Source organism: Ostrinia furnacalis, unplaced genomic scaffold (assembly GCF_004193835.3).
Source record: "Ostrinia furnacalis isolate ACB-3 unplaced genomic scaffold, ASM419383v2 OfSCF0373, whole genome shotgun sequence".
Classification (NCBI taxonomy): domain Eukaryota; kingdom Metazoa; phylum Arthropoda; class Insecta; order Lepidoptera; family Crambidae; genus Ostrinia; species Ostrinia furnacalis.
The window spans coordinates 260,339-285,001 of record NW_021130612.1 but is presented as its reverse complement, the minus strand read 5'-3'; the positions used below and the strand labels follow the sequence as shown (position 1 = coordinate 285,001).

Here is a 24,663-nt window from a genome sequence, read left to right as displayed (position 1 = left end):
CAACAGCAGACTATGTTCAATGAGCAGCAGCAGGTTTAGGGATGTTTAAAGTAGCTGCAAGCTGTAAGTATGCTTTATGAATTAAAAAACCATGATTTCGGCCAATATTATTTATTTTGGTAGAGAATTCTTTTTTTTCAAATCAAATCAAATCAAATCAAATTAGTTTATTGCAATTGTAGGTACATATCATACATTGATGGATCTTAAATTTAAACGTAACTTAACTTAAAAATTCTTTACATATTTTTTTTACGAATGCGAGCTTATTATGAGTTTTTTTCAAAACGCTTATTTTTATTCACAAGTTTCTTCAAACGCAGAGGTAACTACTGAATAATAATGTTCAGTTACTTGAAAGTCGCAATGAGATTATTTTCCTTGTAGGTGTATGGTATGCACCTACCTATATTGGTCAACAAGCAGGCATTCGACCATCCTTTGACCAGTATCTGTTAACAAGTAGAAGAATAAATTAGTTAGTACTTACTTACTACTAATTACTACTAGCTATTACTTAACCTAGTAGTTTTCAAATAGTGAAATGTAAAATATGAAAATTATTGCTCTTTATTCCAGCCTAGGTCACTGAGATGAGAACGCCGCGGCGCCGCATCATTTTAAATAGCATTAATTATAATTTTTAAGAAAGCACTGTTTGATCTACAGTAGGCGCACGGCACAACAGGGATGGCCTGAGTTTAGCAGATCCGGTGTCTTGATCCCGTGCCTCCCTGTGGTCATGGCATGGCCCGCAATCGCTTACCTTTCCGAAACTCCTCAATGTCATTAATTCAAACTTCGATGTCATGTGCGCTGGTCTTTGTGACCTAAAAACATTCCGATTGCATGAAGAGACTGCGATTAACTTATTTATAACATGTAAGTGCCTATCTATTTAAAACTACTACAGAACAGACTGCACGGTGACATTATGTGCATCAGAAAAAATGTTTAAAAAAGCTTTAAAAGTTACAAAATTGATTATCATTAATATTCAAATTGGCATTGCAAGCGCTTTGGATCTATCTGTAAGCACCTATACAAAATTTACCTCAAAATAATCAAATTGACTAATGTACTAATCCTCCTATTCTTGGTATACCAGCGGATGCTGAAGGCTGCAGTTGCCACTCTCGCACTCTGAAACGTTTTAGTTAATGTTTAATGGAAACAAACAGAATGACATAATAGGTACATTTATGAACTTATTTAATCAATTACCTAATTAGTCCAGTCAATAAAGCATTATAGATGGAAAACTGTAGAACACAATTTCTGACTTCAGGACATTATTTAGACTAGTTAGGAGGTGAACATAACAAACCTAGTTCCAGCGAGTGGACTACACCGTGCGTATATTTAGACGAATCACTTTGAGCCACTTTTGACTCCTCATCACTCAAAAACTACTGTGCATTAACACTTCAAATTTGGCTCATGTGTTGAGACTTGCAAGATATACATCAGCTTCAAATTTCATAAATATGCCTCAAACGGTTCTTTAAGGTAAGTGCCCCCTACTTCGGTATATTAAGGCTCTTACGACTTTAACAATTTATTTAAAAATAACCAAGGATGATATCAGTATGAAAGCTTTTGTATGCTAAAGTTTGGTCTTTTGACAGTAACTTAATACATAATTTATAGTTATATTGTTTAAACTTTTTTTAATATTAATTGTTCTGCGGACCTCTTGTTTGGATCCTGTTTCGTGATAAAATTTTGCTCTGTTTCTAAGTTCGTGAACTCATGGCCCCTATTTCGGGATAAAGTTTTACGCATCGAGTTAGGATATTTTAATAATGATTAAGAGTTTAATAAATTTAAAAACGATAGTATAAATTTAGAATAAAATAATTCTGTGAAATTGATGATATTACTTACCTGAAACATTCATGAGAAATGATGTGAGTCTGTTTAGCTAGGTAGGTACGTACCTTTGTATAAAGTTTTGATTTATTATTCTAACAATATGTGAAAATATTTATATAACCATCAGAAATGTAGGGGGGCCTTACCCCCCCCCCCCCCAATAAAATTTCCAATTTTACAGACCTTCTAGAGCAGATGCCGCAAAAACTATACAAGATATAGAAAAACTTGACGGTCTCACCTGTAGCAAATTGAATAAGCTTTTTTTGGTTCATAGTAGTCATGTCACTAGGACGCATAGTTTCCGAGGATTAAGCGAAAAACCGAAAAGTGGTACCTTTAAACCCCCCTCTCCCCGCCGGCTCAAGGGCTAAGGGCGGGGACTTTTGCTATGTTTACCACCTAACTAGGCTAAATAAAATCCCGAGGTCAGAAATTGTGTTCCACGGATTTCTCTCTACACCGTCGTTAAGGCATTCATTGATTGGACTAAATTCAAAACTTCAGAGATAAGACATTTTAAGATTGGAAATATTCAGAAAGCCAGGCGAAAAAAGTTATCATTGTTACGACCAGAATCTAAAGTGAGATAATATTGAATTTAGGTAGTGTACCATATCTGCAAGCAGCTGTCCTGGCCAGTACAAGATGAAGAACGAAAGGACAGTCTTGATAATGTACCAAATTTGTACAAAATATCTTTGGATGTCAATCTGAAATATTATTTTTATATTAATTACTAGCTTTCCGCCCGCGGCTTCGCCCGCGTGGAATTTTGTCTGTCACAGAAAAACTTTATCGCGCGCGTCCCTGTTTCAAAAACCGGGATAAAAACTATCCTATGTTCTTTCCCGGGACTCAAACTATCTATGCCAAATTTCATCAAAATCGGTTGCGAGGTTTAAGCGGGAAAGCGTAACAGACAGACAGACAGACAGACAGACAGACAGACAGAGTTACTTTCGCATTTATAATATTAGTTGGGATAAATAAAACATATTACGGCGTACAGCTATGTAAGCCGCTGGGACAGAAAAGTTCCCACGAGCCGGAAGACATAGTGTGGGCAGGCCTCCTACTAGGTGGACCGACGATCTGGTGAAGGTCGCGGAAGGTGCCTGGATGCGGGCGCCGCAGGACCGGTCTTTGTGGAAAACCTTGGGGGAGGCCTTTGTCCAGCTGTGTGTACCAGTTTTCTAGATATGACGGTAACAAAATCTATTTAAGAGAGAAAAAAAGAAACAAAAGAAGTTGCTAAATCTATTTATTAATTAATTTAATTCTCAGGGAGTGAGTTCCTAAAATTAGTCTCAACCGACGCACTACTAGAGTCTCTAAAAANATAAGCTTAAGAAGTTGGAGCGCTAAGCTAACGGTGAGAGCAACATTTTCACCCCGCACGGCTGTTTTTGGCTCTCTGAGAGTTTGAAGCTTCGTATTGCTCTCATTTTTGGCGCCACAATGTTAGTACTTGGTTTTTTAGATAGCTTAAATAATAGAGTTTTTGTAGTAATAAAGAATTTTTATAAATAATATTCCATTTGCTTATTATATGAGCTAGAAAAAAAACTTACGAACTTACGTACTATCACGAACTAGTAGCCGTTTACCTTAGATATTGACGTCCAAAAATCTACATATCTGACCTATAGACCAAATTCTAACCACTTCCAGATGACCTCGAAGGTTCAAATTAAAACCAGTAAATTTTAACATTTCACATGTGATAGATAGATTTTAGTGCTCTAAATATCGATTTTTGAACGTCAATACCTAAATAACCGTTTGAGGTATATTTATGAAATTTGAAGCTGATGTATATTTTGCAAGTCTCAATACATGAGCCAAATTTGAAGTGTGAATGCACAGTAGTTTTTGAATGATGAGGAGTCAAAAGTGGCTCTAATTGGTTCGTCTAATTATTATACGCACGGTGCAGTCCCCTCCATGGAACTAGGCTTAACATGCGGGAGCATGTCTATAGTGTTTGCTTAATGTTGATTTAGTCGATTTTCTCCTGACTCTTGACGGAGGAAGGAGCCCTGTAATCCACGTCATCGGTCGTTTTATTGAATGTCCGATTTTATAGTTTAGCTGCGACATCAGCTTTAAAGCGAAGCAGGGGAAAGATTTGTGCAAGAAATAGTAATTCATGATGCGGCAGCTAAACAAAATCAACTTTAAAAATAAATAATTCATTTTATCCACTAATACTGAGACTATAAGAATTTACTAAGTAGGTACTGAACTACTGAGTAAATATTTCACATTTGTTTGTGTAATATTCCTATTTTTAAGTACTAAAGTTATTTAATAATCAGCTTAACTAATTAAAGTAATCTATGGTAATAGTTAACAATATAATTTACATTTAAAATAAGTTTCTAAGGTGACATGCACAATTCGATTCGATGACCATCGAAGGTCAAAGGTCATGTCAGGAACCATTTTGACTTATGGCTATGTGCGTAAAATAAAAGAGGATTCTGCATAGAACGTTTCAATACATACGTTTACCAATTAATTAGGAGTAATAAAAATAATTAAATACGCACTACTCATGCGAGCACTAAAATCTTATATCTACGTAAGCACTTACCTACTAGGCAACTAGTTAAGCACTAAAACTAGGTGGGATAGGTATTAAAATTAATTACAACACTCACCCGAGACGCTTCGCAGGGACTGCGAGTGACATAAGCGCCGAGCCGAGCCGGTCGTAAGTTGCTCCCGTGCATTGAATGCATAGAAAGCGTTCACTCGCAAGGTCATAATCTGACGTTCACTGAGCGCGCAATCCAAATAGGTAATTTAAATAACATCTTTGTGCTCGCGCCGGACTAAGCTTACAACATGTACAGTTATAGTTGTTTAATTCAATGTAAATATAGTTAATAAGATATATTTGTATTATATTTGTTTAGTTTTTAAGTAGTTTTAAGTCTTAAGTTAAGTTGTAATAATTTTAAGTTGAATATTTAACGAGCCGTTACATGTGGACGTCTTTCGGCTGAAACGAACGAACGGATTAATATTAGGTAAATAGGTACCTATTAAACCCAGTGCCTTTCTTACGAGGTGGAGCCATAATAGTACTAACATACTTGTACAGCCACGCTAATTGTTAGTTCACACTGCACTGCCAATAGGATTAGGTACTTTAACTATTAAAGCCGGCTTTGCTGCTTCAAATATAACAAACTACCAAAACAGTACTTATGTATGTAAAAGTGGCCAAATAGGTAGTATGGTAATTGATAGAGCTGTGCTCTTTCTTTAAAGTTCCATAAGTAGGTATAACCAATGTGAGAAAAAAACTTACACTATTAATAGTCATCAGTGTGAAACCCTGGCACCCCAATTTTTGTGAGGCCGCCAAAAGATCTCCACAATACAAAATAGTGAAAATATCTCTCAGCTCGCAAGTTAGCCTGCAATAATTTAGTTAATTAACTAACTGCACAGCTACATCGTTCTAATTTGGCTGAGAACGGACTTGGATCATCATCATCATCATCATCATTTCAGCCAATAGGACGTCCACTGCTGAACATAGGCTTCCCCCAATGTTTTCCATGTCGATCGATTGGTAGCGGCCCTGCGTCTAACGCTTTCCTGCTACCTTCATGATGTCCTCGGTCGACCTTTTGGGTGGACGTCCCACGCTGCGTTTTCCGGTATGCGGCCTCCATTCCAGAACCTTGCTGCCCCATCGGCCGTTAGTTCTGCGTACTATGTGCCCTGCCCATTGCCACTTCAGCTTGCTAATCCGTCGGTGGACTTGAATGGAACTGTGAAAATAATCTTATGAAGTTACAATACTCACGTACCGATTGATTTTCTGATGATATTGAATTAAGTTTATTATTGTTTCCTCGAATTTTTCTTCATTAAATTCCATTTTCATTATATTTTCTATGTCTGCTTGCACCAAGAGATACACGAAGCTCGCGTTCACGGCGATGGCGCCCTGGAGACAGCGACATGTTATTGATACTATGTTCACCGACAAGTCTAGAAAGAGGAAAGAGCTTGTGAGATATTACTGCAAGTAGAGACATGTCTTGAAAATACATGCGTCAATTAAAAATATTAAGTGAGGGTAGCACATACAAATAACGGCTGTCAATAGTTCAATTAATATCTCCCATTCGATGTCTCCTTTCAAGTAGACGTTGACGAGCGGCCACACCAGCGCTGAGGACGTTTTTATCAAGACTTCAACCATTACAGCCAAGAACACTCCTAAGAACAAATTATTTTTTGGGTAGTATGCTTTAAAAGAACTTGATTGCATAGAAAAACTTGGGCTTAAGAACCAAAAAAATTTTAAAAACCTTTAAATACGAAATTAATAAAATGTGTGCTGTAGTATTTATCCAAAGGGAGAGTTGACTGCCTTCTCTCCTCTTTTGACAACATCATTTCATCGATCGTAACTATTAGATGGACAATTTTCTTTCCATGCATGTTGAAGATAAAACATTTTAAGATTGCTGCAACAAGGAGTTAATAAATATTAAAGAAACTGGGCTAAACTATATTTAGTAGGCATTAGACTCTCTTATAGCATCACTAGCTGCTAATAAGTAACTATGTAGCCTGTAAGCGGCTAGAAGCTCTAAATGTAGAGTGGAAGCGGACCTCACTACGTCGAAATGCTGAGGTACAATCAATTGTCGAGCTATACAATTTTATTAAGGATTAAGATTGATTGCTAGTGATGTTGATGTATGGTAGACCGTAGACCTACACATAAAGTAGGTGGGCTCCTTCAGGTAAGTAGTCCTTCAAGAACCTTGTGTAGTCTGAAATTCTTTAGTCTACTCTACTTTCGTAATCATTAGTATACTCTTTGACTTACCCTGTGACGTTGTGTTCAGTGTATTAAACACAAAGAAAGGTAAAAGTCTGTTTTGGGTACTATCTATCATTTTCAAAATATCCAGCGTAATAAACATATAAATAACTATGAACAAACAAATCTTGAAGAAACTCAGCGAGTGAACAAAAATGTTCATCCTGAACACCCCTAGAACCTTTAGCCACAGTTCTAGGCTGTTCTGGTGACTTTTGTTGAGTTTTTTGAAACGATCCATGAGGCGGTTTCAGTACTAAAGTGACACTACAGTTTCGTTTCAAATTAAGTTTCTAGACTAGATAGGTAATCATCATTGTTCAACATGCAATAAACATATTCCATGCAATAATTGTATTTGAAAAAGACAGTTGATACACATATCGTGTATAATAATTACACAAAATACACACACACACACACATAATTATTGTGTACTCTGTTGTGACCAACCTTTATAAACAAGTAACATGTAAATAATACTTCCCGATAGTAAATTATGAAATAAAGGTACTACCTACTTATAACCGCGTCATACGTATCTAAAATTAAATAAATGTAACCAGCCCATCTATTATAGCTGAATATTTAATATGTAGCCAGCTGAATAAAGTTCACAAACAGGTTTATAGTACCAAGGAAACCAGCACTATACAAACATTTAACCACTTATTAACTTTACATAAAAGTAAATGTTAAACAGAATTATTCCTATCAAACATTGACAAATAATAAATAGGAATTTACATCGTGCTATCTAGTCCAAAGTAATGTGTACTACTAGAACACTAATCACATTGCATAAACATTGGTTTAAAACTAATACATAACTCTACTTAAGTACCTGCTTATTTAAAACCTGCACTCTTTGTATTGAGAAAATTGTAAGCGCTGAACACCGTGGCCAAACAATGCAGATTAATGGACAATACAGGGGGAGGCCTTGTCAAACAGGGTCATAATTAATTTGGTTAAAACGAAATGAAAACGGACTACACAGGACTTCACAGGACGGTCTAACTACTAGACCAGAAGGATTTTTTAAAAGTAGTTTTGTGGACCTATGAGACCCCGCCAGGAAAAAAAATCGTTTCCCTGCCGATTACGAGCTTTGATTTTTTATTTGAAAACTTGGAAATATTCTTTTTTGTTTTCTAATAATAATTCAAATGTTTTATTGCAATTTAGATACGGTTGTACTCTCTCAAAATCAATTCAGACTAATAATATAAAGGAAGAACTAACTTTACGGATTTTGTTAAGTTGGTACTAATTTCCTGGCGGGATCTGGCAGGTCAGGTCCCTGTTCCTATTTAAAAAATCTGTCTGGTATGGACCACCCCGTAGTTATGTAGAGTACATTAATAGCATATATTAATTATTCTGTGTTTCGTTATACGTATAACGAAAACTATACATTTCACTTGCGTGCTTTTATATTTTTTACATCTAATGTTTCTTACAAATCCAAATTAGTAAAAATCTTCTGTAAATACAGTTGTTAGAAAAGACGCGTAGGACCACGCTCGGCTCAAGAGCTGCGAACAAGAGGATGATGTCAATTAAATAGAACACACATTAATGCCTCAAATAGCCTATTTAACTGAAAAAAAAAAAACTAAAATCATAATGTAAAATGTAATTTTCATTTGGTAATCATAATGTAAAACGTAATTATTTTCATTTGGTAATTTAAGATTCGGTATTTTATAACACGTACCAATCCGAAACTCTCGAGTGTCACTAACTCCAATTTAGTCGCAACCATGTAGACCGGAGTCTGGGATCTATAACATTATAGGAGTAATGGTATGAGTAGGTAGTGTTCCAGGTACTATAGGTACCACATACTTAGGTACACTACTTGAGTAGTGTACCTTATAATATGCTTGTGTTATGGGTCATCATAATCATCATAATTTCAGCCATAGGACGTCCACTGCTGAACATAGGCCTCCCCCAATGCTTTCCATGTTGATTGATTGGTAGCGGCCTGCGTCCAGTGCTTCCCTGCTACCTTTATGATGTCGTCGGTCACCTTGTGGGTGGACGTCACACGCTGCGTTTTTCGGTACGCGGCCTCCATTCCAGAACCTTGCTGCCCCACGGATATACTACTTAAATACATGCTTATTATACATACATAGTAACACCCAGACCCGTCACAGAAATTAAAATTCATCATTTCAATTTCTGCCCGGCCGGGAATCGAACCCGGGACCTTCGGGACTACACAAAACGGCCGACAATGAATGGGAACCAGAATGCAGTTTCTGTATTCGGGATAATGACCTTATAATGATGACTTTGAGTAATGAAGTAATCCTCCTGCCCCGGCTGTACCAGCCGCAGCGGTAGGCCGCGTCCGCCACGCCTGCGCTCTGCAACGAGCACAAATAAGCAACACCTGCTTCACGAATACTTTCAAACGGTACCAATAAATTAATAGGTTACAGAATAAACTGGAACTATCTGAAAATCTGCTTCCATACTAAATGTATGCCAACCACACAATATTTGATGTTTATTTTTTTTTTAATTAAACAATAAACTTATAATAAACTCGCAAATTGGATAGAGCTCGCACTTTTAGGATCAGTAACCAGTTTTACGATATCTTGTGTAGTTTTTAATATTATGTGGCTGTATTAGGTATATGTATGGAAGCTTCTGTAACCTATTTTGATACCGTTTGAAATAGAGCTCATGAAGCACTTTCAGGATCAGTAACTAGTTTTTTGATATCTTGCATTTGTGGTTTAGAATTAATAATCCAGTCACTTAACGTTTCCACCCTGTAATGTTATTCCTAATCATTTTTACATAGACAATCTAGAAATTTATAAACAGAGTCATGCCCATACATGTACTTGGAAAATGACTGCACAGCTAAATATTCCGACGATCTAGCCCTTCCAACCTGTTTTCACAAATAATCATGTTTACTTAGTAGGTAGTATGAGTGGTGAATATGGGCAATAATGGGCATGAAGTTCGATTTTTTAATTAGTGACTTTTTACAAGTTTTTACCAGACAATGTTACCTACAGTTTTCAGTTCTCCTTCTTTCTTAAAGTTAAAAGCACAATTGACTTACATAGGTACTAGTACCTATTAATGAAAAAATTTAATTACACATACCATATCCGCAACCAATTGCCCTGGCCAGTAGAAAATGAAAAGTTTAATGATTTCCGAGAAAATAGCCATAATATTTATATAAATATCTGAATCAAAGCGCTGAAACAAGATAATATTTATTGTTAACGCTATGCAAGGCTTTATAGTTAGGTAGGTACTTACGATTAATTTATTTTTATTATTTTACTTTATTCGGAAAACAAACAGTGTAAATTTTATTAATGTTTACTTTAATAGTACTAAGCAGGTACATGGTATGATAAAATTTCCCTTCTACGATCTGAGGATAAAATCAAGAATTTCTTAACTTTAAAGTTACACGTCATGCGATAATTTCCTTCATTTATTGTACCACGAGTAACGACTTAAGCTTGAACTCCGCACAAAATTAAAAATCGATGTTGTGCAGTGTCCTCGCTGGCCAGATAATGACATGCCATTAGTTTATTACAAAATATCATTATAATTGTGTAACAACCGCGATGGCGGTCTTCCGACACATTGAATCATATCATGGGCTGATCAAACTATGTAGTAAAATATTTAATTGCATGTCAGCAAATTAGTAAATATTTACTTACATGGTTCATAATCTTACGTCCACGTATTGCCATACAAGGTGCTGCTATCACAATATCAAATATCAATATATTGCAGAAAATATCTTTGATTTCAGAAAAAGTTCTGCAAAAAAAAAAGGAATTGTAATTTCACAATATGAAACTAACTAACTGTGTTTCTCTATATCACCTATAGCAGCAGGTCTTCGGATCATCTTACTATTTAATAGAATCACAGGATTACGAGTACATTTAGGTAGGTACTATATTATGTAGGTGCTAGATAAGAGGAAAGATCAAGGTGCCGCGAAGCTTGTAGTTAGGTAGAACTACTTACAACTCATATAACTAATTCATATTAGTTAGAATATTCATTATAGGTATTACTTAGTAATATAAATAACAAAGTAAATACTAATCTTACTTTAATATAATAAAAGTTTATCAAACTCCAATACAAAACTCCGGTTAAAGGTAAAGTGATGCAAAGCAGTTCCGTTAACACCTCCAGCTAAGCTACATAGTTTATGCTTGAGGAATGAGGAGTGGGCTCACACCACTGTTTAAAGCAGTAGTCCAAAGAATGATGAGGTTTGAATTGAACTATTGATTAATGATTTGTCATTTGATGAGATTGTCGCCTTAAAAATTAAATAATCTGACTTTGGTCGCGAAAAATACGATGAAGGCTTTATTTATTTAAACTTTAATGACAAAATAAATTTGTACATAAGGCGAACTTAATGCACTAAAGCATTCTCGACCAGTTTACCTTTGGGTTGAGCATAAAAGAAATTTTTTTGGCGGTACTTCTCGTGCAGGAAAGAAAAACAAAAATGCTACATACATACATAAATAATATATAAAATATGCAATAAATAAATGTGTATATGTCGCAGTAAGATAGATAAAGCCGTAATATAGTTATATCCCTAGGGATATAATTATATACCGTAACATAGTTATACGAAAGCGATTCATTACTATCTCACTAGGAATATAGTTAGAAAACGGCCCAAGTTTAGTGATATACTTATATTACTAGATAAGGTTTAGTGAAATAGCCAGTGAAGTCATAAAATTGGAACATCAATTGGTATCCTGAAAGATAGGTTACCCAGAAATACAATACAGCTTTCAAACATTAGGTACTTTGAATGATCCCATACCAAATGAAAACTTGTCACTGAGAGAAATGTGCCAAAAATTGTCGTTCTTTGGTGGCTAAGATTATTTAAAATGTTCGTTTATAAATCGAAAATAGTGTTCTACTAAAAGATGTGCCTGTAGAAGCATTCAGTGCTATGTAATTCTAGATGTCATGATTCCTCTCTTCTTGTCTGAACAAAAATTAAAAAGAAACCAAGATCTCAACAAACTCAAAGTTGATAAGAAATATTTTAAAGCTAATCAACAGTTTTGATATATCTTATATCAAAACTGTTGATTAGCTTTAAAATTTTTTAATGCTTGATTAGTTTTAATTGTATTGTTAACGTTTAAATTCCAAAAAATATAATCGTTTTAATTATAATTGGAATGTCACAAAGTATTGTAACTAACGGCAGGATACATTTATAAAGTTGTTTTTTTAATAAAGATAAAACCAATATAAATTGTTTTAATTAATTATACAGTGTGTTTGGGATAGGGCTTGCGATAATTTAAGGCGATGTTATTATGTCAATTTTATCGACAAAAATGACCCCATAAACGTGCCCGTCAAAACTGAATTTTTTGACTAAAACTAAAATTCATTAATTTTTTTTAAGGTTTTTGGTCATTATTTTTAATTTTTGTGTTTTATATTAATGACACATATTATTGGCTTACAAATGCAATTTTTTATTTATTTGTAAGACGGGCACATAAGAAATACAAACATTTTTATGTAGAGTCACATAAAAAAAAATCCCCCCCCCTATTCCAAGAGGAGGGGGTGGGCCCACATATGGGGCATTTTTTTTCGAATTAATTGACATCACAACATCGCCTTAAATTATCGCTAGCCCTATCCCAAACTCACTGTATATGGTAGATTTCTATTTAACTAAGCTTTATCAAGTAATATAATAACACTGAACTTAATCTAGTAATATAGTATATCAATCACTAAACTTGGGCCGTTTTATAACTATATTCCTAGTGAGATAGTAATAAATCGCTTTCGTATAACTATGTTACGGTATATAATTATATCCATAGCTGGGCACCGTTAATCAAATAGTTAACTTCGTTAATCGTTAAACCGTTAATAAAAAAATTTACTTCATTAAACGTTAAAACGTTACATTTAGCAAAATTTAACGCAAGTTAACGTTAATCGTTAATCCGTTAACACATTATAATAAACGAAAAAAAAATTGTATGCAAGGTTCAAATAATTTCGAAAGCTTGTATCGCGCATGAAATTTATTCCTCTTTTTAGCCAGACAGTTTTGACAGTTCCAACTCCTTGCCAGACAGTTTTTTTAGGATAGCTGCCAAAGCCACGATGACCCAAACTTCATAATTCACCAACATTATATCCTATATTGGGAGCATACGCTGACAAACTTTCAGCTTTTATATTATGTGGGATAGGATGCTCAACCACAATAAGGAAGCTAAGGTGTGCGGCGGAGTGTGCCATAGTGAAGTAGTAACAGCGCCATCTGTTGGTCACTAGTTTGTATTGGCGTCGCCACATATAAAATGACGTTGGTCTGGCGTTCACCAGCTCTTAGTCTATAGTAAGTATCTCAATCTCAGAGCCTTGGTTCAATTAGCACCATTGTGCTCGACAAGACAAATCCAACAAACCCAAACTCGATAAGTATCCACCGTTTCGTTTAGGAATTTCTATGGCCACCTCCTGACTCCATCATCAGGACCCTGGACATCATCTGGTACTAAAGAGCTCGAAAAGACAAATCCAACGAACCCAAATTCGATGTGATTCCGCCGTTTCATTTAGGAGTTCCTATGGCCACCTCCTGACTCCATCATCAGACCAGCTCAATGGTACCACAACATTGCATTTTCATCGTACTTACATAAGTATACCAAATTGCAGCTCAATCAGTTGAGGAGAACTGGTCATAAATTCGGTTGCAAGATTTGTCCCACACTTACTTACTAACAAGTGAAGTCAATATAAAGCTTGTAAATAAATAAAAAAAATGCATTTTTTATATCGTTTCTTTCTGGTTACAAAAACTGTTGTTTTGGGTTCTGGAAGTTCTGGAAGTCCGAACGTACTTGTCAGAACGCGTTTTTCTAGTGTTTTTCAGCGTGCCTGCTGTATCTTTTTGGTAAATAGTAGGTACTGGATTAACGATTAACGGACTTAGGATCATTTAACGGAAGTTAACGAGTCCGTTAACATTTTTTAAAGTTAACTTAAAAGTTATTCCGTTAATAGAAATGTTAACTTCGTTAATTAACGATTAACGGATTAACGAGTTAATGCCCAGCTATGATTATATCACTAGGGATATACTCGTAACTATATTACGGCTATAACTATCTTACTGCGACATATACATAAAATAGATGATTGAGTTAATCTGAAATTACAATTCATACTTTCTGTGGATATTAGACATACGTTTCTTCAGTTTATTTTTTATAGTAAATGGTTACTCTTTATCACTTTTCAGTCCATATTTTCATTTGTGAAGTTCAATAAGAGGGTTTGAAGTACCGAATACATTTCTGATGGTAACGAATGAGCCCCGTGAGTCGCCGCTCGACCTCCTCGTCGGCCAGCGCCGGCGCCGCGGCGCGCTCCAGCTGCTCCTGCAGCGCCAGGAACTGCAGGCCGGCGTTCACGGTCAGCGTGCTCAGCAGGCAACGGGAATTTGTCACGAACACTTTCCCCAACCAGTCTGGAGAAGGATACTATTACTTCACACTAAATAATGATAGTAAGTTATTTAAAGTAATAATTAGCTTTTTCAATCATAAATAGAAATAAGTATTTTAAAAAATTGTGCTTTTGAAAATGAAAGGTAACTAAGCAAACATATTACGAGTAGCAAGGCGTAAAACTGGAAACCGACTGGATTTAGATTTATTAAATACGAAGAATGTTTAATGTTCAAAACGATACCTACAAATAATAATAGAGGCCGCTGAAATAATCCGCTGGCTTGCAGAATCAATGTAAAAGAGCGACCACACGTAAGAGAACGTTGTCAAAAAAATTGCTTCAACCACGACCAAAAAGAATACACCTACAATAAAACAACTCCACATAAGATCAATCTTAGCTCAAATGTCTATGTCAAACAGGATGTTATTTTATATTTGTTGCATGTGGTCTACTTACCTTTAAAGTATAAATTGGATGAGCGAAGGTATTTAGTAAAAATTTCTGAACTCTCGCTCCTTATCCACAACTCGTCAATGGAAAATATGGCATTTGAAATGTTCTTCCCACGCATGCTTATGATATAGCACCTCAAACATACTGTAATTACAATCAGATTCTTAAGGCTGAGAACATTTCACTCGAAACAAGAAAACATGCAGACATTGCTTGTTTCTAGGTAGTTCAAAATTAAATCTAAGTTCCTTTGAGTAAAGTTTAGTATATTTTGAGTAATGTAGATTGTAAAAAATTAAATTGGCCAAGTGCGTGTGGTGCCACGCGCAGTGTAGGGTTCCGTAGTTGTCCGTCGTTACCACAATATATTTCAGAAGCAAGCAATTACTTCATCTAAAGTCAATTTTCTTCTAAGGAATCAAATGACGATTACTCTTTAAACAAACTGATGTATCTTAACCGTTATAGTTTTCCTTGAAAGTTCATGAAAAGCAGTATTATTACAATTTTTTCTAGATTTTTCAAGCCAACAGTTTAGTTTTTAGGGGCGCCCTACTCGAACATAAATTGGCACTCTAAACTTTAATAATTTGCAAACAGATCCCTAAATGGAAAAATATACATACCTATATAGCTAAATATAATAATATACATACCTCCACAAAATTTCAGCTACCTAGTGTGCCAATAGTTTCCAAGCAAAACCTCGGACAGACAGACAGACAGACAGACATTATCGAAACTAAAGGGTTCCTTGTCAGCACCACGGAACCCTAAAAAGTATATTTTGAGTTACCTGGTAATGTTGTCATTAACGAAACAAAGTTATGAATAATTTCAAGTCCTGTATTGTTATTAAAGTTGAATCTCATCAGCACGAGAAGTATTAAAGCCACTGACGGCAAAAATATCTTCAACCAACTAGGGGAGTCGGTAAAAATATTGAACCCATAAAGATTCAAAACTTTAATCCACAGTTTCAGACTCTGGTAATGATTTTTATTAAGGTTTATAAAACGATCCATGGTGTTCGTTATTCGAGAACAATGTAAAAATGCAATGAACGGACTATACAGTAAGTTTACCCTACCCACGAGTAATTCAAACATTAGTTCCAACGTATAGGTAAGTAGTTAGGCAGTATAACCTACAATAATGCCATAAAAAATTCAACGTTTACTTCATGTGCACTCGCGTTAAGCAAATAGAAACCAATTACATTAAGGCCCGATTCGACCAAACTTTTATCCGAGAATAACTCTTGGTATAACTGGCACGTTGACAGTTTTAGTATGGGAAATAATTCTGAGATTAATTTAATATGAACTTCTTTTTATGAAATTCTTGTTTGGTCGTATCCACCCTAAAGGTAGTAAATTAAAAAACCGTGCCGTACCTACTCACATTGCCCCGTTGAAGTAAGACCAATGATAAAAAGTTTTAAAGTCAAAAATTTGTGTAACTCCATACAAAAACACCGCTGCCGAGTCAATCCAAAACACTGTACGAGTCGACTTACTTTCTTTTGTTCTTTTGAGAGTTACAGTGTTTTGGATATTAGTTACGGTTAAAGTTAGGTGGTGCAACTCAGCCTTACTGTACTGATCCGTTTTTTTTATTAAAAAATAATAATTAATAGTTATCTACTCCAAATATTCGTAAAAATAAAAATGTATCAATAAATTCATTGATAATTTAATTATTGCTTTCATTTGCAATCTTACTTAACACCAGGTACGATTGCAGTCAAATACCTGCCTGGTCCTGCATAAAAAAATGACTTACACATGTTTGCACAGCAGACTATGACATACTTATTAAATAATTAAAATAAAAGAAAGACAACATTTATATTAATTTCATTCAAGAACCATGTAGGTACGAAGACTACGTAAGACTTGTGGTATGACTTTCAAATACATAGCGTCAATACGCTACGGTAGCGTAGGGCTACCGTAGATGTACTCGTATTTAGCTTATTTCAAACATTAGATAAAGAAGAGTCATTTTATAAGGAAGTAAAGATAACGATAGGTATAGTCATGGCTTACTCGTACTATGACGCTCACTGATTACTACGAAGCTCACCGCGCCTTTTGTATGTAGTTTTTATTTAATGAACGAGCGACAGCTTTCACATTCCTCAGTTTTTCATAATAATTTTTCACAAGGAAGGAAGGATCTTTGTGTCCGAAACTATACGAAAATAATCATGTACGGAACTCTAAAAACTTTATAACAAAGACAGCTGGTTAAGTAAATGTGTTGGCATATTTGCTATTTTAATAATATGATGCTATTTATTCAAGATGTAGTAGTTTTGTTTACATAATATGATAATAAGCAGGCATTTAGCAAAATAGGTAGAGTTCATTCAGTTAGGTATAGTGGCTGATGAGTGTTAATCATGTCAAGCAAGTTGCAAGAGAATAATGGTTACAAAAAAGATTACCACACTATAGATCAAAATGTGTTTGACGGTGTGTTTCTATTATAATATTTGATCAAATCAACCTGGCGTCAAATTTTCGCATTCTAAAAGAATTGAAAAGAAACTGACAATATATTACGTAGTTCTCACTTGAGTTTCTTTATTTATTGTTTCAATTAGGATCAGAATTCAATGTATAATTTTCAGTTTCTAAATGGGGAACAAGACACAAGCAATGCGTCCTGTTGTTTTTCATCCTGACCATCGCCTACAGCACGCGGTCGTGCATGGGCGTGGCGCTGGTGGCCATGGTGCAGAACGCCGGAGCATCCGCGGCTAACGCCAGCGCACTCGGCGCCACGGCGGTGGCTAACGATAGCGCACTCGGCGCCACGGCGGTGGCTAACGATAGCGCACTCAGCGCCACGCCCGCGGCTAACGATAGCACCCTTGGTGCCACTCTCGCGGTTAATGGCAGCGTCCTTGGTGCCACTCTCGCGGTTAATGGCAGCGTCCTTGGTGCCACTCTCGCGGTTAATGGCAGCGTCCTTGGTGCCACTCTCGCGGTTAATGGCAGCATCCTTGGCGCTGCGCCCGCGGCCAACGGCAGCGAGGAGCTGCAGATCAAGGGATTCTTTAATGTTCTACTGCTGTCGCCTCCAGTAAGTTTAATAATAACCTGTCATTTAATAAACGATGAAATAGTGAAAACTGAATAAATTCGAAGAACAAAATGTAGAGTCAAGGAGTGATCCTTGCTGTGTAGCAACGGCGTAAATTGAAAGCTATAGGCTAAATAATTGAAGTGATTAATTAAATGTTTCAGTACCCCAAATTCAAGTGGAGTAAAAAAGTGCAGGACACGGTGATATCGGCCTTCTTCTGGGGGTACATGGCGCTGCAGGTGCCGGGCGGCCACCTCTCGTACAAGTTCGGCTCGCGCTACTTGCTGTTCGGCGCTCTCATGAGCAACTGTGTGTTAGCCCTGATCTTCCCAATTGGTTCTTATTACGTGAGTATGACCACTTGTTCAATATTTATACCGAATTTAGTATCCTAATCTCTCTATCGTACCTTCGGAAATATAGAAATCGCTTTAGAGAATTTATTACCTAAGATTCAGAAGAAAAAGCACTTCGGTTTTAACTTTTTATTATTTTCTTCTTTCATTCTACGCGTTAATTCTCGTATACCCTGTCATTCCTGTCGTTGAAATAAAATTTACCATTTATGTGTAGGGAGGCTGGATATTCGCGCTAGTGTGCAGGATGGGGCAGGGCCTGAGCCAGGCCTGCATCCTGCCCAGCTTGCACACGATGCTCGGCAAGTGGTCGCCGCTGGAGGAAAGAGGGAGAATGAGTGCTATCATTTACGGAGGTACTTTTTATACAAATTGTTTGCTTTCTTGTGATGACACTGTTTTTTTTAAGTGGAAGAGTGTACTCGTATTGTAGTCTTTAGTGTAGTGTAGTAGTGGTGGATCAAGAAAGATCTTGGAAAATCAGATGATCCAGATTCAGTTTCAAAATCGGACTCGGACTCGTGACTTCTTTCAACATTATTCGCGATTTTCTTGTCTTTCAGGTCAAGCTCTGGGCACAGTGTTGGGGCTTCCTATAACCGGATTTATAGCGTCTTCACCAATATTAGGCTGGCCAGGGATTTTCCGGTTCTACGGCATTATGTCTGGAATCATCGCTGTCGTCGTGTGGTTTTTCCTAGCAGACTCTCCGGCGGTACATAAAACCATATCAGTGGCTGAAAGAAGGTACATTGAAGAATCGTTACGACAGAAATCTGATAACAAGGTATTAATCATTTCTTTACCATTCTGGAAAGTTTAAATCCAAATTTCTTTTGATATCACATTGCTCGGCTATGTTAACAAAATGATAAAGTCATTAGTGGGCACTATTGCTACGGGTAGGCAGCGCATCATAATAGGAATAATTTTATCTACTATGATACAAAATAGGCAGTGATTTTACATATACATTCGCTTTGATGTTGTTTTATTATACATAGTTTACCTGGGATCGGTTATCTGATATGAACTGGTAATTGGAAGATAACACGCGGAACTTGTTTTCTTAAAGCTTCCGCAGTGGAACGTGAAGATTCCCTTGAGTATTTGAATATCATGATAAAAGATAAAGTAACACATACGCACGAGATGATAATAATGACTGGAGAAATATTTGTGATGTAGTTACCTAATACCTTTTTTGGCGCCCGTTAACTTTGGAAATTTTCCAATTTACATACTTTGTATTTTATTTCATTTTACATTTGGTATTTTGCCTGCGTTGATCAAATTATAAAAATCAATTCCGGTTGAGGATTCCGGGTGAAGCTCGCTTCCACCTTCGGCCTGATCGTCACTTACCATCAGGTGAGATACAGGTCAAGAGCTTCCTCGTTGTGGATAAAAAAAAAAAAAAAAAAAAAAAAAAACATTTTCCCACACAAACTTTAGAGCTGATCAGATCATAAGAATGGAAAACAATTGAAATCTTCGGTGTTGGTTCCACACACAGCAAAAACATGTTGCACCAGAGCCAGCCTCCGCGCTCAGATCGGATAGGGTTTACTTTTCACACTGCGGGCGTTTCAGAAGCAACTGGCGGTCCCGTGGAGGAGCATCCTGAGCAGCCGCGCCATGCTGGCCATCGTGGTGGCGCACGTGGGCAGCACGTGGGGGCAGGTCATCCTGTACTCCGAGGTGCCGGCCTACATGGACCAGGTCATGGGGGTCAACATCAAAGCTGTGAGTTCAAACACAGAATAAGTTCGTACGCCAAATGACGTCCACAGGGGGACAAAAGCCTCCCCAAGGATTTACATAAAGACCGGTCCTTCGCTGCCCGCATTCAGGTTATTCCAAGGGCCTTTACACCGCTAGTCGGTCCACCTAGTGGGGTCCTAGTCGGACCTGCCCACGTTACGTCTTCCAGCCAGTGGTCGCCACTCGATAACTTTTTTGCCCCATCGGTCATCAGCTCTACCAGCTGCCATTTTAATTTAGCAATTCTGCGGGCTATTATGTCAGTCACTTTGATTTTACAGAATAAGTAGGTACTAGTGTTCATATAGTACATAGATAACACACTGTACTACCGTTTCTAGAGCCACCACCATGGCTGCCTACATTAGATACACATTAAACTTTCGCATTGCTATATCTCAGCATTGCGCTTGCTACTCTAAAATAACATGCAGTAATTTTAATAGTGCAAAAAAAAGTTGCATTATTATATTGCGCATCGTTTCTTTTTACTTTCAGAACGGTTTGCTGACAGCTTTGCCGTTCTTCGTGATGTTCTTCTTCAACTTCTTCTTTAGTTGGCTGAGTGACATGATGATCGTGAAGAAATATTTCAGTATTACTCACACGAGGAAGATTGCCAACTGTATAGGTACGAGTACCCACGACTAGTTGCTTTTATCTTAACATTCCCGTGCGAAAAAAGAATCTGCCTAAACTTAAGGATAGGACAAAAAGTAGTTTGCTTAAACTTTTATTCGTCTAGCACTTACTACATGGTTTGAAATAATACAAAATGTTCAGCTTACGTGCCAGCCGCCATCGGCTTCATCGCTCTGGCCTACGCGCCACAGAACATCTACGTGGTGGAGAGCATCCTGGTCATCATCTGCTGCTTCAAGGTGGCCAGTCACGTTGGGTTTCATGTAAGTTACAAAAATATTCCTGATCACAACTTAACATATATTAACTTTGATAGCTCTGGCAGGCCGATTAATGTGTTTTGTAACGTGCCAGGTGAACCACATCGACATTTCGCCCAACTTCGCTGGCGTGATGATGGGCATCAGCAACTTCAGCGCCAACGCCGTCAGCTCGTTCGCACCCATCATCGCGGGGCTTGTTCTGACGGACCCGGTAATTATTTTTTAACCAAATAAACTCTGTATTCCATAAAGGTATTATAAAGTTCCTATCAGAAACAATAGGCAGCCAAAAGCTACACAGAAAATGTCTGTAATGATCATCCCATCAAAAACATGAATGTGAAATGAAAGCCAAGTTCAGTATTATGTAAAACTAGCGGTCGCCCGCGACTTCGTACGCGTGGATCCCGTTTTACCCCCTTTAGGGGTGGAGTTTCGTAAAATCCTTTCTTAGCGGATGCCTATGTCATAACATCTACCTGCATCCCTTTCAGCCCGATCCGTCCAGTGGTTTGGGCTGTGCGTTGATAGATCACTATGTCATTCAGTCAATCAGTCAGCCAGTCAGTCAGTCACCTTTGAGTTATAATATATTTATAGATATGCCTTGGTTGTTGACTTCAAAGACAAAAGAAGTGAGAGCTAACCGAATACTATAATCCAGGCCTCTTCAAGGCTCGGAACCTACCTTGTTCTGCATAAAATAGATTGCATGTCGTAGAGTTAGAGACGATGATGCCATTTTGAAAGTTTTTATGACAACAAATATTTTTCAGACCGACAAGGATCTTTGGAAGATAGTATTCTTCATTGCGGCTGGGTTATACTTGTTCACGAACACCGTGTACCTTCTGCTGGGCACAGCAGAGCCGGCGGACTGGAACGAGCCTGCTGAGTACGCGCGCGTGGCCGCCGGCGACGACGCGCTCGAGAACGAAACCGGCAGTGTTATGGAAACTGGTGCAGTCAACAGTGGATATAAGGATGGAACTAGTGCATACGAAGATAGTGAAAATATAAAGATGCTGAAGATGTAGATAAGTTATGAGTAGAACTTGTGATAATTGAAGTTTAAAGTAAGTTAGTTAATTTCTTGGTTAAATTTACGAGTAAGTTCATTTCCATTTACATTGAAAAGCTGTGATGATTTTTTGTATTTGTGTGCCAACAGCGGGCGATGTTACAAAATAACTACGTACCTATTTACTTATGTAGAGAAACTGTTTTTAGTTAGGTATACTTACTTACATTTAATTTACTCTCACAAAAGTTTATAGAGCTAAGTTGTAACTTTTTATTTCTATCGTTGATTCATATTGATAAATCCAAACTCACTGTATATCATTGTAAGCATCAGCATATATAGCAGTCCAGAATAATATCAATATTATTAAAATGTAAAGTAACTATTTATTTTACATAGGTTCCTTTATCAATAACTAATTTTGATTTAATGCTGTTGAAACATTGTTAAACAAATAAAATAAAATAAAAATAAAATAAATTAATCCTCGCATCGCGTTAAAACCTGTTTAAATTAATGGAATTGTAGAGTCGACTAATTTTATTATAACTAAAAAAAAATACAACCGACTTCAAATGCGTGAACACAAAAAAAAACTAACCCTTGGGGGTGAAATATTTTCTTCAAATTCGCATGAAACCACCCTTTTGATAATACCTATTCAACAAAAAAATAATCGTTCAAATTGATTTATAATCGGCTGAGATATTGCGTATAAAAAAGTTCATCCCCAATTTTCCACCCTTGGGGTTGTTTTTTCTATTATTAAATTTAAATGGGACCACCCTTGAGGTATTACCTATACGCCGAAAAAAGATTTGTTCAAATCGGTTCATAATTGGCGGAGTTATCGCGTAACAAACATAGAAAAAAAAAACATACGGGTCGAATTGAGAACCTCCTCCTTTTTTGAAGTCGGTTGAAAATCAATTTGATTTATTGTCTTTTAGTAAATGCAAATACCTATAACTATTGTAACTAAATCCAGGATAAGTGAATATTTTCGGACGCGGCTTAACAAAGTGCGTGGTGCAGGATTTCCTTCGAGCGAGCTCGACCTCGTGCTGCAGCTCACGTGACGCGGAATGCTTCGCAGACAGAGTTCGTAGCACGCCTTTCTACGATTGTAACGCCTAATTCGTAGTCACGTTTGTGTGCACAATGCTTTAGAACCCATCTAGAAGCGTTGGGAAATCGTCCGTCACACGTTAAAGAATGTGAAAAGGACTTGCTTCTCATGACTTTAAGACCGTACACTCGTAATAACATTTCCAAGATTTACTTTGTAAAAGCCAAAACTACATCAAGTTAACAAATAAAGATTGAATTTCAAATAAAAATATTTATCCATTCGCTTCTAGGGCACATTTACAGCAATGGCATTGGCCAGGGGGTGTCGAAACTTGTATAATTGTTGAATGTTTTGCATCAGCTGCCCGGGCAATGTCGGGCTCACGTTGTTCTCCGTGTGTTTAGCTCACGTACACGGGTACACCCCTTTGTTTCGGCAGCCTCACCCTAATCAGATTTATTCTTGGCTCCTTTGTTTTGATATTATACTTATTTATAGAACGCGGTTTACGAAATGCTTTATATTTGTTTCCTTCTCAAATATTTTGTATTTGGTGCACATAGACGTCAGAAAGTGCAGCAGAAGATGCGATGTGAACACCGTCGAGCTACTACATTTTTCGGGAAGTACCTACATATTTAGAAAGGTAATTTAATCAGCTGAACTCAGTAGGTAGTTTTTTTAGTATTCAATGTCCATTTTTTGTCGGCCGTTTGGTGTAGTGGTTCAGAACGGACTACTATTCCGAGAGGTCCCGGGTTCGATTCCCGGCCGGGCAGAAATTGAAATGATGAATTTTAATTTCTGTGACGGGTCTGGGTGTTTTCTATGTATAATATGTATGTGTTACAGGAAATGTATGAAATCTAGGAATTGTATACTATTCCTAGGAAATGTATACAATTCCAAAGCTATTTAGGAAATGTATAAAATATTGCTTCAGAGATTTTTTAATACGCACATATCCTAGGAAATGTAAAANACTTCTTGGCAATGTAGACATGATATTAAAATATATGCATTTATAAAAATGTACCGAGAACACTACAAACTGTGCAACCAAAGTACCGATTAAAGCTAAATTTTAAAACTGAGGGTAGATCCAAAACTACACGTAGGAAAAAAAAAAGAAAAATATTTTTATTACTACTAATACCCACCTACTAATAAACTATCAACAGAATCTCGGCACCATTTTCATTTTGATTTTTTGTTGACCAGTGTTATTGTTTAGCCTGACAGTTGTTTTCGCACTATTATACTTCGGGCGAAAAAAATATTTGCCTAAATTGGCATACCTTTCTTTCGGCATCACGCATATTAGGTACGCTGAAGTATTGGAAATTCCTAACTTTAACATCTCTTTTATTAAACTATTATTGGCATAATTTTAGTACTCCTGTAGCTGGATAACAAAAGTCTCGGTTAGGTTAGGTTAGGTTAGACTTGCGACCTTACATATACACAGCTGCCGCCGAGCGCTATTTAAGTTTCGGAGAAAAAAAAAGTGGCGTAATAAAAATAAATTTGTGTAAAAAATTTAGGCTTAAAATTTGTGTGTCATAGACAATTAGGCGTACAAATAATTTGGCGATTCGATAGAGACCCCGCGTAATCGGATGATGCTATACCCTCCCCTTGCACCGCATGTCCACGCGTATTCATTGAAATCTTATATTACATTTCCGATTGCTGTTTAGGAA

General features: G+C 36.8%; 2 protein-coding genes across 4 annotated transcripts in view; one reads left to right on the top strand and one right to left on the bottom strand.

Annotated features, from left to right (window-relative positions):
- Positions 1–264: 264 nt before the first annotated feature.
- The window catches only part of LOC114361589 (odorant receptor 49b-like), a 30,959-nt gene continuing 6,560 nt past the window's right edge, over positions 265–24,663 (bottom strand). The window contains exons 2-11 of one of the 3 annotated variants that reach the window (XM_028316677.1): positions 14,120–14,303; positions 9,026–9,114; positions 8,454–8,520; positions 5,989–8,271; positions 5,706–5,889; positions 5,198–5,306; positions 2,490–2,588; positions 1,055–1,143; positions 767–830; positions 265–452 (exon numbers count right to left, since the gene is read on the bottom strand). In XM_028316677.1, the coding sequence (XP_028172478.1) occupies positions 351–452; positions 767–830; positions 1,055–1,143; positions 2,490–2,588; positions 5,198–5,306; positions 5,706–5,889; positions 5,989–6,172 (831 nt within the window). In that variant the 5' untranslated portion in view covers positions 6,173–8,271; positions 8,454–8,520; positions 9,026–9,114; positions 14,120–14,303 and the 3' untranslated portion in view covers positions 265–350. Of the gene's footprint in view, positions 831–1,054; positions 1,144–2,489; positions 2,589–5,197; positions 5,307–5,705; positions 5,890–5,988; positions 8,272–8,453; positions 8,736–9,025; positions 9,115–14,119; positions 14,304–24,663 lie in introns of those variants that run through there. The other 2 variants (XM_028316687.1, XM_028316692.1) reach the window with 2 other exon arrangements.
- LOC114361582 (putative inorganic phosphate cotransporter) lies at positions 16,992–22,271 on the top strand. The gene is made up of 10 exons (XM_028316662.1): positions 16,992–17,223; positions 17,382–17,836; positions 18,001–18,186; positions 18,413–18,551; positions 18,759–18,982; positions 19,789–19,941; positions 20,458–20,590; positions 20,743–20,864; positions 20,956–21,075; positions 21,641–22,271. Exons 1-10 carry the CDS (start codon positions 17,151–17,153, stop codon positions 21,899–21,901), a joined length of 1,866 nt encoding a protein of 621 aa, XP_028172463.1. The 5' UTR covers positions 16,992–17,150; the 3' UTR covers positions 21,902–22,271.